The 16,243-nt window shown below is 40.8% G+C and overlaps 1 protein-coding gene across 1 annotated transcript in view; it reads left to right on the top strand.

Moving 5' to 3' along the window:
- Nucleotides 1–16,243, top strand: part of cenpp (centromere protein P) — a 307,375-nt gene that overhangs the window by 11,827 nt on the left and 279,305 nt on the right. The window contains exons 2-5 of the mRNA XM_048547325.2: nucleotides 1,545–1,679; nucleotides 2,948–3,111; nucleotides 6,141–6,226; nucleotides 13,892–13,980. Of these exons, the coding sequence (XP_048403282.1) occupies nucleotides 1,558–1,679; nucleotides 2,948–3,111; nucleotides 6,141–6,226; nucleotides 13,892–13,980 (461 nt within the window). The 5' untranslated portion in view covers nucleotides 1,545–1,557. The remainder of the gene's footprint in view (nucleotides 1–1,544; nucleotides 1,680–2,947; nucleotides 3,112–6,140; nucleotides 6,227–13,891; nucleotides 13,981–16,243) is intronic.

Raw genomic sequence — 16,243 nt, 5'->3', positions numbered from 1 at the left:
GACTTGATAGTAGTCTGTAAAATTGAGTGCCCCAGATAGGGTTGGCGGTCATAATCTTATTCCCCAAGTTGAAATGTCTAACTCTCGGGAGTATGCATTTAAGGTGAAGGGGGCAAGCTCAAAGGAGATGTGAGCGGCAACTTTTTTTACACAGGGTGGTTGGAGTCTTGAATGCACTGCTGGGGTTTGTGGTGAGGGTCGATTGGGGCTTTTTAGGGACTTTGAAAATAGCACAAAAATATGCAAGGAAAAGAGGGATATGAATCAAGGGTAGGCAGAAGGGATCAGTTTTATTTGGTGTGACGCAATTTTGGAAGCTGAAGGGCCTGTTCCTATGCTGTACTGTTGTATGTCCTATGTTCTGTTGGTATTTAATAGTTATGCATTTAAGTTAACTAGCCTGAAGATATATGCACTTAATTTTTGAATGACCAGAAATGTTTAACTGCATCGTGCAGTAAACAGAGGAGGAGCTAAATAAATTAATCAACAAGTTTCCGTTTCTTTTTCATTCAACCTGTTTGAGCATGCCATGGCATACCTTCTGCCGATGTCAGATGTGAATCCTGATTTTCTAGCTCAAGAGGCAGGGACTCTATCACTGCAACACACACGCCCCTTCAATAGGTCCTTTCGTGATCACATAAGATAGAAATTAATTGCTTTTAATCACTAATTTTTTTACTGTGGATGCTGATTTATTTTGAAGTACAAATACATTGAAATTATTTTTCTTATCCTGTGTTTTGCTCAGCAGGTGGTGCTATTGCACTGTTATTCATGTTTTGTACAATCATACATATAAGCACAGTCCCTTTTGACTGATGAAAACCAATTTGAGTGATTTTGTATTGTTATAGGATTGAGCAAGGGGTAGATATTGGCCAAGAACTCCCATGTTTTTCTCTGGACATTACATGGGATCATTTGAACTCACCCGAGTGTGGCGCAGTGGCACTGTGGTTAGTGCTATTGCCTCATAGTAACAGGGACCTGGGCTCACTTCCAGCCTTGTGTGACTGTATGGAGCCTGCATGGGTTTCCACTGTGTGCTCTGGTTTCCTCCTGCAGTCCAAAGATGAGCAAGTTAGGTAGATTACCTATGCTAAACTGTACTGAAGTGTCCAGTGATGTGCAGGTTATGTCGCTTAGCTGTGGTTAATGCAGGCTTATGTAGATAGAATTGGGGCAGTGTGAAGCTGGGTGGGATGCCCTTTTGAGGCTTGGTGTAGACTCAGTGGGCTGTATAGCCTCTCTGTGTATTATAGGGATTCTATGAAAGGGCAATAAGAATGCTCAGTTTCTCAAGGGCACCACCTCCAACAGCGCTGCACGCCTTCGGTACTGCATTGAAGTATTGGATTACATTATGTGCTCAAGCAATTGGAATGATTCTTGAACATCTGTCTTAGAATGTGAGAGTGCTACCAATGAACCCATGTAGACACCCATGTATATTTCTGCAAATCTGCTTAGTTTAAATTTAAAGAGCAAATCACTTTTAAAAAAATTATTACAAATAATGTAATCATTTATTATTTTAGTGCAGAGAAACTCATGGACACATTGCAGCATCAGACTTATCAAGATGAAATTCATTCTTTGCAAGAAGAGATTAGACTATTGGAGCAACAGTCCCAAAAAAGCCACATTTATACGGGATCATTTCTAAAAACAATGTAAGTTAAAAGAAATCAAATTTCAAAAGATTTTCTTATCTGTCAGGATGATGGATTTAATTTATTTTATAAGATTAAATCCTTCATTTAGGGTTTTTATTATTAACTTCATTCACTTTTGCAAATATAAGTAACGGAAAGAACATGGTTAATGGGATTCTGGGAAGAAGTTTTGTCTGAAAGGGGAGACGAAATAAAAATAGCAAGGGGAGAATAGACGTATGGAAGCAGGTGTCATATTCAGCATGTGAATTAAGTGGAAATGTTTGTACATATTTTCTGATTAATATATTGAGCACACTATTTTGACATATACACAGGGAACAATACCACCAATTGCTGAGGTTGCCATAATATTTTATTGACAGAACATAATGTGGCAAGTTCTTGCACTCTTTTCTACCCCCTGAATGCTCTCTGCACCCTACCAACCCTTTGCATATCCTCCAGTCTTTCCATATCCTCCAGTCTTTCCAATCTGCTTCCAAACCCCCTTTCCTGTCTCTGCAACTCTCACCCTTGTCCCTCTGCTTGCCCACAATCACACTGTCTAAATTATTCCTCCACCAGTCCACACTGTCCAACCACTTCTCTATCTTTTCTCTGCTCTGAGCCTTCAGCCCTCCACTTCCTGGCTGTCTGTCCATTTGTCACTGCCCTTCACTTCTTTGCTCCAAACTCTTTCCTCACTTCCCAGTAACCCATCTCTACAACAGGGCTCCCTCCTTAACCAGCACCCCCAGCCATTTTCTCTTAGCTTGCCCACCGTGCCATCTCTCGGTCCCTCCACCTGACCTTCTATACTCTCACATCATCTTTCTCTCACAGCATCCCTGACCTCTATACTCTCCTGATTGCCTACAGCCTCCTCCACACTATACCTCCTTCCCTGCTAGCATTTCAACCTTGCCTTTCTACCTTCCTGTCCTCACCTCAAATTCCCATCTCTCTACTCCCCACTACGCTCCCCTGTCTGCATGCGTTTCACTCTGCTTGTGTCCTCAGCCCTCCATGCGCTGTGCCCAATGCGCTCTTATCGTTCCCTTTGCTTGCTGTCCCCAGTCTTCGCCTCACTGCCTATTACACCCCCACTCATACTGTCCCCAGCCCCTGAAAGAAATTGCAAGAATCATCAGAGCCGAAGTATGATATCCAAAGTGCAGCCAAATTACAGTATATGTGTAGAACACTGTTAACGTTGGTGCCAATGTCTTAAATTGGACTATTGACTTCTATCAATTTTATTTCTTTTTCATGGATTTCTTTAGGGATATACAACATGAAAAGTTCACTGTCCAAAAATCTGAATCATGGAAATGCTCAAGTACTGATTTAGAAGCACAGATTGAACAGGCGGAATCTCAGATTGCATTGCTAACTCAGTTAACTGGCATTGGCTTCACTAAATGCATCATGACAACAATGGGAAAAGGTAAATTTGTTTACATGTATGTGTTTCACAGATGATAGACGTCAAAAGGCCATGCCCCTCAAAGTTATGAGTTCCAGCATAAGATGGAGCAAGCTTTTGACAATGAAAAAATGTTGCATGCAGAGAATAAGGATGTGGGAGGCACTGGAAAGGAAATTTCTGCAAGTCTGGATTTATTTACTTGAGATACATTTCTTGACAAAAGTGAGAACTCACTATTGGTGATGTTTGGGAGGAAAGATGTTAGCAACAACACACCATTTTCTATGGTTATGGAGAGAGTGTCACATTGTCCAGGGAAGCACGTGCGATGTACGATTATTGGGAAACAAGAAGGTAGCTAGCTTCATCTAGATCTCTCAAATGGTGTGTTGCCTCCCTGATGCTAGACTGAAGAACATAAATAGGTAAATAAATAAACTTTTAGAAAGGAAGAAAAATAGCTAAATCCATGCCCATAACCATGTACAGGTTTCAAGGATCTGTTGAAGAGGCCTCTTTTAGAATTCATTATCCTGGATCTGCACATTAGATCAGTTAGATTGGTAACTTTGTATGATTGTGGAAATGGTGTAGAAGGGGAGATCCTGGGGTGAGATCTTCCTAGGGGGAAGACTAGGGGGCATATTTTTGACGTCAGTAGAGAAAAATATAAAAATGATGTGACGGGCAATTGTTTTTACACTGTGGCTTGTGTGTGGCATGATCTTCCAGAGGAACTGGTGGATATGGGTACAGTTATAGCTTTCAAAAGACTTTTGAATAAGTATGTGAATAATAAATGTTTGGAGGGATATGGGTAAAGTGCAAGCAGGTGAAATTAGTTTAATTTGGAATTATGATTGGCATGGGCTGGTTGGACTGAAGGGTCTGTTTCCTTTCTGCGTGATTCTATGTGGATTCAGTATTCTTGGTGAGGTGCCCTGACCCAAACTAGGATTAGTGTCATTGTACTTCGAGGAAGGCAAGTAGGTCAGCGAGTGAAATTTTGAATTTGCAAGATCGGTGAGGGAAAGGGAAAGGGAAAGGAATGCAATGAAAGATAGATGATGTGCTATGCATATGTATATGATTTACAGTACTCAACCTGAGAAACTTGCAAACTATCAGTCGAAAGTTGCATTTCAGTTTGTGGAAATCTAAACTCGTGCATTTCCAGGCAATTGATCTGTAGCTAAGATACCACAATTAATAATGGATAAACAATAAACATGTTCAAATTTCAACAAGTCTCTGATATGACATCAAAATTGGAGGTGTAGAGGACAGCAAAGAAGGTTACCTTGCAGTGCAACAGATCTCTGATCACGTACCCAATGGGCCCCGAGGAGTGGCAAATGGACTAAAATTTAGAAAAATGTGAGGTGCTGCATTTTGGAAAGGCAAGTCAGGGCAGAACTTGTACACGTAATGTTAAGGTCCCGGGGAGTGTTGCTGAACAAAGGGACCTCGGAGTGCAAGTTTGTAGTTTCTTGCAAGTGGAGTCCCAGGTAGACAGGATAATGAAGAAGGTGTTTGTTTTGCTTGCCTTTATTGAACAGTATATTGAATATCGGAGTTGGCAGGTCATGTTGCGGCTGTACAGGACATTAGGCAATTTTTAGAATGCTGTGAGCAGTTTTGCTTTCCTTGATATGGGAAGGATGTTGTGAAACTTGAAAGGATTTGGAAAAGATTTGCAAGAATATTGCTCAGGTTGGAAGGTTTGAACTGTTGGGACAAGGTGAATAGGCTGGTGCTATTTTCCCTAGTGAGTCGGAGGCTGAGGTGGGACTTTATAGAAGTTTATAAAATCGCGAGGAGCATGGATAAGGTAAAGAGACAAAGTCTTTTTCCAGTGTTTGCGGAGTGTCCAGAACTAGAGGGCAGAGGTTTTAGGTGAGAGAAGATTTAAAAGGGACCTAATGGGCAACATTTTCATGCAGAAGGTGGTGCATGTATGGAATGAGCTGCTTGTGGTGCAGGCTAATACAATTACACCATTTAAAAGGATGAGTATGTGAATAAGAAAGTTTTCGAGGGATGTGAGCCAAATGCTAGCAAATGGGACTAGATTAATTTCGGATATCTATTCAGCATGGATGATTTGAAACAAAGGGTCTATTTCCATGCTGTACAGCTCTATGACTCTATATCTGCATTTATGTGGTCATTAGCAACCCAATCTGTTTGAGAATAAAAGACACCTGTTTCAATTAAAAGTTCTGACATTCCCTCAGAGGTGAATGTCTATTTAAGAACAAATAGAATTTACTGAGAGAATAAGGCAAAATAACGACATAGACAGAATGAAGATTTCTGAACTCACGTTTTATTATAAAGAACTTGAGTATTGCTGAAAAACATTAATTTTTCACCTGACACTGGATCATTTCACAAGACTATAAATTGAAGGATAAGTACACTTGTGGTGCAGTGGTGTTGTCCCTACCTCTGGCGTAACTGACCTTGGTCCAAGTCCTGCCTTCTCCAGAAGTTTGTAATAACCTCTCTGAACAGGTTGAATAGAAAATAAATATAAATTAAGGAAGCAACCCAACATTTATACTGCGTGAGAGGAGAGTGCTGATTGATTGGTGAGTGAACTTATGTAGAGGTGTGGCTCTGGAACCAGGTATTCGAGTCAGCTCTGTTTGAGACAAAGAGCTCTGTCTGCTGTACTGAGAGGAGTTCTATGTAAGAAGACATTGTCAACTTTGACCTTTATGAATGGAGATGCTCAGCAGAAAAAATGTCATAACCTGACATGCAACAGCAGTTGCTTTTAATCTTAGGAAGCTAAAATATGTCAGATGGTGAGAAGTAGAACTGTTTTATTGTTACATCAGGAAGTTAAGATACAATTGGCAGGATAATGGACATGTTGGAGGAGCATGGCCTTGGATCAAATCACCTTCATGTGAAGTCTGATTTGATATTGAATGTGAAGTTTCAAGTTCACATCCAAAATATTGGAATAAAAGTTATTATTCTCAGTTTGGTAAAGAAAATCACCTTGACTATTTTCATCCTACTTAATTTACTTTCAGGTGATGACAAAATAAAACAATACAGACTATCTGGTTATAGTCATTCCCTGCAGTTTGACCTTGAATTTGAACTTATGGAGGTTCAAGTAAGTATATGATTCAAATTTTAGAGTAATGCAAAATATGCTGGATTCAAAAATTTCTGTTGGTGAAAATTTAGTGTAACACAATTTGTTGCAAATTATGACCTTCTGTTAATGCTGCCTGTTATTGTAGGATCAAGATATAGCTTAGAGCTGTATATTTAAGGAAACTGTTGAATTTTGTTATGGAGGAGTGAAGAATTGTTTCAACGATTAGCAAATGGATACGTTAGGATGCTGAGTAAAGCTTAATGTTTGTTGTTTTATTCAGTGGGTTCAATTGTATGGAAAATGTAGAAGGTGGAGAGGGTCAGCACAGGTTATTAAAGTTTCCAGAATAAATAATAAGACAGAGTATGGATAAGGTCAAGAATCTAATATGAGAAACAACAAATAAGGGAACAACCAGAGAAGCACAATAGTCGACGCAGGACAAAAGGTATTGTACTTAAATGCAGGCAGTGTACAAAACAAGTAAGTAAACTTGAAGAGCAAGCACAATGTTGTGGATATCATACAGACATAGCTGCAAGGAGATCAGGCTGGGAACTAAATATCCAACCATCCTCATCCTGTTGAGAGAACAGACAAAAGGGCAGAAAGGCTGGGGTTGCTGTTTTCGTAAGAAATGAAATGAAATTGATAACAAGAAGCGATAGAATCAGAAATCATAGAATCTGTGTGAGTGGATTTCAGGAAATGCAAATGGGGAAAAATAACCCTGATGGGAATCACACAGGTATCGCACCAGTAGTTGGGATTTGGGAAATCGGAAGACAGAAAAGGAACGTAAGAAATACAGTTTTATGACAATCATGAGGGTCTTCAGTGTGCAGGCGGATTGGGAAATTCAGATTGTTAATGGAGCAAAATGTTTACAAGATGTTCTTTTTGGAGCAGTTTGTGGTGCAGCCTACTTGGGTGCAGGCAATTCTGCATTTGGTTATGTGTAATAAGGCAGACTTGATTAGGGAACTTAAGGTGAATGAACTCTTTGGGACAGTACTGTAATAGGATAAAATTCTCCCTCTATTTGAGTGGGAGAAGCTGAAACCGGATACAATGTTATTTCAATTGAGTAAAGGTAACTACAAAGATTGAGGGAGGAGCTGACCAGAGTTGATTGGAAGGGGAGTCTAGGAGAGAACACAGTGGAGCAACAATGGCAAGTTTTTCTGGGGATTATTTGGGGGACACAGCAGAATTCATCCCAAGGAAGAAGAATGCTGGGGTGAAGATGAGGCAATCTTGGCTATTAAGGGAAGTCAGGGACAACATTAAAACATAAGAAAAACTTACAATGTGCTGGAGATTACTGAGAAACTAGAGGATGTGGAACCCTTTATAAACCTCCAGTGGATAGCTTAAAAAGCACTAAGGGCTGACAAGATGAAATGCGAGAGTAAGCTAGATAATAATATAAGAAAAGATTGCAAGAGTTTTTAAATATCTAAAAAGAGAAGAGAGAGGCAAGAGTGGACATTGGGCTGCTGGAAATTGAGATGGGAGAAGTAGTAATATGAAACAAAGAAATGGCAGAGGAATTGATGTCAGTTTTCACTGTGGGAGACACCAGCAGTACACCAGAACTTCAGCAGAGTCGGGGACAGAGATGAGTGTAGAGTTCGTCATCAGGAAAAGTTGCTGGGGAGGCTGAAAGGTCTGAAAGTGGAGAAATCACCTGGACAAGATGGACTATACTCCAGAATTCAACAGAAGGTAGCTGAGGAGATTAAAGAGGTGTTGGTAGTGATCTTTATAAAATCATTGGGGTCAGGGAGGGTCCAAGAGAACTGAAAAATGGCAAATGTAACACCACTGTTTTAAGAAGGAAAGAAGGCAAATGACATAAGATTGTAGGCTGGGTAACCTGATGTCGGTCGATGGTGCGATTTTAGACTCTTTTGTGAAGGATGAGATTATAGTATACTTGGAAGTGCATGGTAAAGTATTGCTGAGTCAGCACAGCTTTGTCAAAGGGAGGTCATGCCTAATAAGTCTCTTAGAATGAGTGAGGTAGACTAGGACAGTGAGTGGATGTGATCAGTCTGGATTTTCCAAAGACTTTTGACAAGGTGCTGCACAGAAGGCTGCTGAATAAAGTAAGAGCTGATGGTGCTCGGGGCAAGGTACTGCAATGGATAGAGGATTGGCTGACTGGCAAAAAGCAGGGGTAAAGGGTATCTTTTCAGGATGGAAGCGTTATTGTTACCACAGAGGTTATTATTCGGACCACAACTATTCACATTATACGTTAATGATGTGGACGAAGTAACTGAGGACATTGTTGCTAAGTATGTTGAAGACACAAAGATAGGTGGAGGGACAGGTTGTGTTGAGGAGGCTACAGAAGGATGTGGGGATGCTAGGTGAGCGAAAGATGGAGCACAAGGTAAAGCAATGTGGGGAAGTGTGAGATTATGCACTCTAGTAGAAAGAATGCATAGACTATTTTATAAATAGGGAAAGGCTTTGGAAATCTGAAGCACAGAGAGACTGGAGAGTCCGAGTTCAAAACTGCCTTAAAGTTAACATAGAGGTTCAATAGCAGTTAAGAAGGCAAATGCAAGTTAGCATTCATTTCAGGAGGGCTAGAATGCAAGAGCAGAGATGTACTGCTGGAGCTTTATAAGGCTCTGGGACTGAATTTAGAATATTGTGATTAATTTTGAGCCGTGTATATGAGGAAGGATATGTTGTCCTTGGAGGGTATCCAGAAAAGGTTTGCAAGAATGATCCCAGGGAAGAAAGGCTTGTTGTAATGGAGAATGGTTGAGGATTCTTCATCCATATTTGATAGACTTAAGAAGGATGAGGGGGATCTGACACTTGCAGAATGTTGAGAGGCGTGGATAGAGTGGACATGGAGAAAATGTTTCCACGAGTAAGAGAGTCTAGGACCCACGTACAGCTTCAGTGTGAAAGCTGACCCTTTAGAACTGAGATGAGAAGGAATTTTCTTATCCAGAGGGTGTTTAATCTGTGGAGCTCATTGCCTTAATTGGCTGTGGAGGCCAAGTCATTGAAGGTATTTAAGACAGATAGATTAATATTTCATTGGTAACGTGATCAAGGATGACAGGGACAAGACAAGAGAGCGTGGTTGAGAAACCAGAAAATGTGGGTTGGCACATTGGCTAGGTGGTCAGCACTGCTGCCTCTCACGCCAAGGACCTGGGTTAGATGCTATACTTGGGCGACGATGGAGTTTGCATATGTCTGTGTGGATTTCCTCAGCGTTGCAATTTCCTCCCATGGTCCAAAGATGTGCAAGTTAGGTGCATTGGGCATGCTAAATTGCCCATATTGCCCAGGGATATTTTAAAATTCATTTGTGGGATGTGGGCGTTGCTGGCTGGCCAGCATTTCTTGCCCATCCCTAGTTGCCCTTGAGAAGGTGGTGATGAGCTTCCTTCTTGAACCGCTGCATTCCTTCTGCTGTGGGATGACCCACAATGCTATTAGGGAGGGAATTCCAGGTATTTGACCCAGCGACAGTGAAGGAATGGCGATATGTTTTCAAATCAGGATGGTGAGTGATTTGGAGGTGATGGTGTTCCCCTATGTCTGCAGCCCTTATCCTTCTAGATGCAAGTGGTTGTGGGTTTGGAAGGTGTGATCTGAGGGACTTTGGTGAATTTCTGGCTGGCTGGTTGGGTTAGCCATAGGATTTTCAGGGTTACAGGGTTAGGATAAGTGGGTGGGTCTGGATGAGATGCTGTGCAGAGGGTTTGCATGGACATGATGGGCTGAATGGCATACTTCCAGACTAAGGATCCCATGAGCATATCAGCCATGATCAAATGGCAGAGCAGATGTGATGGGCTGAATGGCGTGACTCTGCTCCTATATCTTTAGGTCTTATTCTCAGGAATATACTGTAACATATTAACATGGGCAGATGAAAAAAATCCAAGTGTGTAAGTTTTCCCTTGATTTGCCATTTGATTTGCAGAAGCAAACCGATTAGAATGTGCTACCAACTCAATTTCAAAACAGGAATACTGTGTATCCATGATGATTCACATTTTACAATCTACGTTTTGACAGAGGAATGATTCTAAATAGATGTAATTAGCCAGAATTTTAAATAGGATTAAACACCTGCAATAATCCTGCAGAGCGGCACAGTGGCACAGTGGGTAGCACTGCTGCCTCACAGTATCAGAGACCTGGGTTCAATTCCAGAGTCGGGCGACAGTCTGTGTGGAGTTCGCACATTCTTCCTGTGTCTGTGTGGGTTTCCTCTGGGTGCTCCAGTTTCCTCCTACAGTCTAAAGATGTGCAGGGTAGTTGGACTGGCCATGCTAAATTGCCCATAGTATTCAGGGATGTGTAGATTCGGTGGGGTAATAGGGGGATGGGTCTAGGTGGGATGCTCTGAGGTTCTGTGTGGACTTGTTGGGCCAAAGGCCCTGTTTCCACACTGTAGGGATTCTAATTCATAATCAAACTTTGCTTCCTCACTTCATATAAATATTAATTGTAGAAATTCATGTTGAACCCTTCCAGACTAGTTATCCACCAAACAAGAATCTACACTTGCAGCGCAAGATTGTATAGTGTGCATTCTAGGTTATATACAATATGTTGTGCATTTCAAGAATTTTATGTTTCCAAACATAAGCTCCAGTAGATGGCACTATTTACTTGCATATATACCTATACTTTTAAATGTGAAGTATTTTAGTATATTGCTCATTAAGTCAGTGATATGCTATGTAGCAGTCAATATCATTAAGTTGGTATTGTATTTTTTTTGGACAATGTTAATCAGGTACAGTATACAGCAACAGGTTCAAGTTGTGATTTATGTCCCAAGTTTTATATGGATCATGTTTATTTATTTCCTCATGGGACCTGGGCATTGCTGGCCAGCATTTATTTCCATCCCTAGTTGCCCTTGAGAAGGTGGTGTGAGCTGCTTTCTTGAACAACTGCTGATGTGCTGTAGTTAGACCTGCAGTGCCATTAGGAAGGGTATTCCAGGACTTGAAGGAATAGTGTATGTTTTCAAATCAGGATGGGCTTGAGTGGCTTCGAAGGGAACTTGAAGGTGATGGTGTTCCCATGTATCTGCTCCCTTGTTCTTCTAAATGGAGGTAGTTACAGGTTTGGAAGGTGGTATCTAAGGACCTTGAAAGAATTTCTGCAGTGTATCTTGTGCATCATACACACAGCTGCTGTTGCTGAGTGTTGCTGGTGGAGATAATGAATGATTGTAGATGCTTGGTGCCAATCAAATGGGCTGCTTTGTCCTGGATGGTTTTAAGCTTCTTGAGTGTTGCTGGAGCTGCACTCATTCAGGCAGCTGGGAAATATTCCATCATACTCTTGAATTATGCCTTGTAGATGGTGGACAGATTTTAGGGAGTCAGGAGGTGAGGTATTTGCTGCAGTATTCCGAGCCTCTGACCTGCTGTTGTAGTTACTGTATTCGTGTGGTGAGTTCAGTTGAATTTCTGGTCAATGGTATTCCCAAGAAGTTGATAGTAGGGAATTCAGTGATGGTAACACCATCGAATGTGAAGGACAATGGTTAGATTATCTCTCATTAAGCTGGTCATTGCCTGGCATTTGTGTGGCACTAACGTTACTTGTCTGTTGTCAGCCTAAGCCTGGATATTGTCCAGCTCTTGCAGTATTTGAACATTGTCTGCTTCAGTGTCTGAGGAATTGTGAATAGTGCTATGCGTTGTGCAATCAATGGCTAACATCCATACGTCGGACATTTATGATGTAAATCGTCATTTTGATGATGATCTTTGTAAAATTTTCCTGGACGTGTACTTAAATATAAAGTTTTAAGTGTGTAGGAAGTGTGCAGGACTGTTAAGTGTGGATCATGCTGGAGTTTTAATTGTCTAATGTTCTCGTGAGGTAAAAATATTGGATGGATGTGGAGAGATAGTGGGAAAGACTTCTGAGATGTAAATTAGAAATGTGCAATGACAATTTTTGTGACCAAAACCATAATATATAGGAGCTGAGTTAGGCTATTCAGCCCACTGGATCTGCTCCATCATTCGATCATGATCTGTTTCTCAAACCTATTCTCTTGCCTTCTGTGACCCTTTATCCCCCTGCTAATCAAGAACTCTGTCTTAGTCTTATATATGGTCAATGACTTGGCCTTCTTTGCCTTCTGTCGCAATGAGTTTCACAGATTAACCTCCCACTGGGTGAAGAAATTCCTCCTCGTCTCAATTCTAAAGGGTCATCCCTTCGCTATGAAGTTGTACCCCCAGGTTCTAGTCTAATCTCCATGTTCACTCGATCTGATTTCTCAGTGTTCAGGTGATTGATAACTGTCCTTCAGTCAGGTGAGTCAGCTACTTTATTAACCTTTTCACTAGACTAGTGGACTTTATGCTGTTAAGATGGAGGAAGAAAATAAAGATTTACCTGGCTGAGTTCCCACAACGCCACCAAATTCCCAGAACCGCATGCTCACTTGGACTATGCCTCATGCTGAATGGGATAGCTCCTTTCTGTCCATAAGAAACCTAATGTTTTGATAACACATAATAAGTTCACAGAGCCTAAAATATGAGTGCTGTTTACAGAGTTTTGTTTGAGTCATGATCAAGGACATGGTGATCGTTTTTATTGCCCAGTTTGTCAGCACATGAATGAAGGATATGGATATATTGGATGACATGTTGGCAACGCAGAGCTGAGGGGTTGATGTGGAGGCAAAGGCAAAGTTGGATATGAGAGCAAGAGCTATTTGTGAAACAAGTCCAAAAATGTCCAAGGAACCTTATTGTAATCCTGCAAGTACTTCATGTTGGTATGACTGACAATGTTTGAAAGAAGAAATCTGAAACAGATGCCTCCTCCATGCAGATTGCTATCAGGCAATGCTACATGATAGCCCCCATACCCTTTACAATCAATGGTATTGCTTATTCACCTTGCCAAAGATCAACTGCCCTCTCGCAAGAGCATTAAATAGTATCCAGAAAGATTCTTTAAACTCAGTCAATTCTGTGCCCGGGTTAAACCAACTGTTATAGACCTGCAGTGTGTACATGATTGCAGAGCTGTTGCTGTGTGTAGGTAAGGAATTCATCCTGTTATGCATGTTGCCAAAGCAAAACTTCTGTATCAACCTAGACCTAGACAATTAAACATTTTATCACCCTTGTATGTTGAAGGAGAAAATCTAGAGTATGATGAACATTTTCCATAGGTTGCGTATAATTGTCAAGGAGATCCAATGATAATGCTCACCAAACCAGCAACACCCAAATTCCATCAAAGAATAAACCAAAACACAGGTCAGTTACTCAAACTCAATCTTTGATAAACTGTAGCAGTGTTAACAACAAAGACTTCTATAAATCCAGAAAAGTTCTACTGAACAGTGTACACTCTGTCTGATTTCTCAGTGTTCAGGTGATTGATAACTTGTCACAGCCACTCCTGTACTGCAGTGAGACTAGTTTGTGCTTCAGATTAGAATACTTTGTGGGGCAGTGTTTACACATGCCTGTACTTAAGTTCTTACATTTTGAAAATTGAGTAACTGACAAAATATTTTCTGAAGAAAGGTAGAAGAAGATCTGAATTGTTAATCCTGTGTTCTCTCCACAGATGTTGCGAGTCCTGCTGAGTTTTTCCAGCAATTTCTGATTTTGTTAAATGAAGTATTTTCCCTTTCAGGCTGAAGAAAATATCATAACTAGAGTGACAGAACTGAACGTTATTTTGGAATCAAATGAGTTTTGTGATTTGAGCCGATTCATATCTCGGTAAGATTTCAATAAATTTGTTTTGTCAAAGGTGTAGATAGGTTCATATTGTCGGTACACATTTATTGTTGTCTTTATCAATTAGCTATTCTAATAGTTTCTTCCCCCTCCACCTCCTCTTTGAAGTCGTCGTTACCACGTCTACATATAAGGATACTGTGCTCTTGAATTTTAGATGGTGCATTCACAGTGAAAGGGATAGATAAGGTGACCAGCCAAGCTATTTTTCAAAGGGTGGGAAAGTCCAAAATTAGAAGGCAGAGGTTTGAGGCGAGAAGGGAAAGATTTAAAAGGGACCCGAGGGGCAGTTTTTCCACATAGACGGTGGCGTATGTGTGGAATGAGTCGCCAGAAGAAATGGTAGAGGTGGGCATAATTATAATATCCAAAAGACATTTGAACAGATAGTTGAATAGGCAAGGTTTAGAGGTATACGGACCAAACGCAGGCAAATGGGACAAGTTAAGTTTGAGATACCTGGTTGGCATGGATGAGGAACAAAAACAGAAGTCGCTGGAAAAGCTCAGCAGGCCTGGCAGATTCTGTGAAGAGAAATTAGAGTTAACATTTCGGGTCCAGTGACCCTTCCTCTGAACTGGGATGGGTGAGGGTCTCTTTCCATACTTTATGATTGTATGACTCAATGACTGTAATGAGAGTGGGTTAGGAGCAGAGGTTGACCATTTGGTAGCTCAGATCTGCTAAACTGTTCGGCAAGATCATGACTGATCAGTTTGTTTCAAAATCCATCTCCCCATCTACTTCAGGTAACTTTAGATTCCTTCACCTAGCAAACATCTACCTGCTGACTTTCCTGTGCCAAGAGTTAGGATATGTCTGGTGTGGTGGAAGTGGAAACTGTTCAAATTCTTCTGCCTAACAAAACTTGTCCCATTACTGTAAATATGTGCGCTGAGGATGTAGACTTCACTGATTTGAAGTTTAATGTTCTGAGTCAGTTTGCTGTTGTTCGACAGTCCTGTACGCCACTTAAATGTAAAAGCTCCAACTCTGACAATGCATGTTTGATTTCAGTCAGAGGATAGATTGCTGGTGTTTGTGGAAGCTTGACACCACAAGTGCCTCATTGTCATTGCAGATAACTGATAGTATGCCAAAGCCCCAAAGCATGAGATTTGTCTGCCTGATGCTAACAGTTGAACCAAACACTTCTTATGGGGTGGGTCTGCAAGGGTTTGCCTGATTGCTGTTGAAAATATTCCTCAGTGTAGAAAAATATTGCAGTTTTGTTGGTGAAAAGCGACTTTCTGAAAATGATGGTGCACCTTGGTGCAATGATATCCTGTTGAATAAAACTGAACAGTTTTCTATTACTGATTGGGTATCTACTTACATACAATGTTGTTGACTTGAAAACTTGTGAAAATAGCAAAGAAAAGGATATTCCAAAGAGCATCGGGGGCACAACACTTGGGGGTTGCTTGTTTGACCCCACTGCAGATCTCAGAGTTCTGACATTGCCTTAACCATTGTGTCCTCATGGAAAGAAAGATCATATTAAGTAGCTTCAGGGGATAGCCAGTTTTCCCCTATCCTGTGCTTAAATATAGTACATGTTCTCTAATAACTGAATGTCTTGGAAAGGCCATAGGAACATGAGTAGGCCGGTCAGCTAACCAGGCCTGCCTGCCATTAATATAATCATGGCTGATTGAACACTTAAATGCTTTTTACTTACACTATCCCATAAATGTTTTACTCCTGTTGTAGCTGTAAATACATCAATCTCCCTTTAAACATACTCAAAACCTGAGCTTTCACAACTTGCTGGGTATAGAATTCCAACGATTCAGTTGTCTCTGAGGTAAAACAATTCTCTTCATCTCAGTGCTAAGTGGAATCCCTTATTTTTAAGGTGTACCCTCTGGTTCTAGAATCAGTCTACCTCAGGTCAACCAATTTATGCGTCATGTCTTCATTATTGCACTTGCCCAGATTTACTGTTGTTGCTTTAGATTAAATTGTTTCAATTGCAAACGTTATGTCAAATTATATCTATTCATTTGTGATAACTGATCTGTAACGGTTACTTTACAAGATCATTGATTTGTCCTTTTTCATTACGTAATACAAGTGTCAAATTGCCTGTCCTCTTGATAACTTCTCAACATCCTGTTCGAAAAAGCCATCTGTAGCGACACTCTCCAGAAACTCAAGCACCACAGCTTTATTGCTCACTTGGTTTACACAGTCTGTGTTGCCCATGTTATATGCTTCTCTCACCCATATAACCACTACTAAT

Source organism: Stegostoma tigrinum, chromosome 11, assembly GCF_030684315.1.
Source record: "Stegostoma tigrinum isolate sSteTig4 chromosome 11, sSteTig4.hap1, whole genome shotgun sequence".
Taxonomy (NCBI): Eukaryota; Metazoa; Chordata; class Chondrichthyes; order Orectolobiformes; family Stegostomatidae; genus Stegostoma; species Stegostoma tigrinum.
Note: the sequence above shows the minus strand (reverse complement) of the source record. Positions and strands in the feature narration are given on the sequence as shown.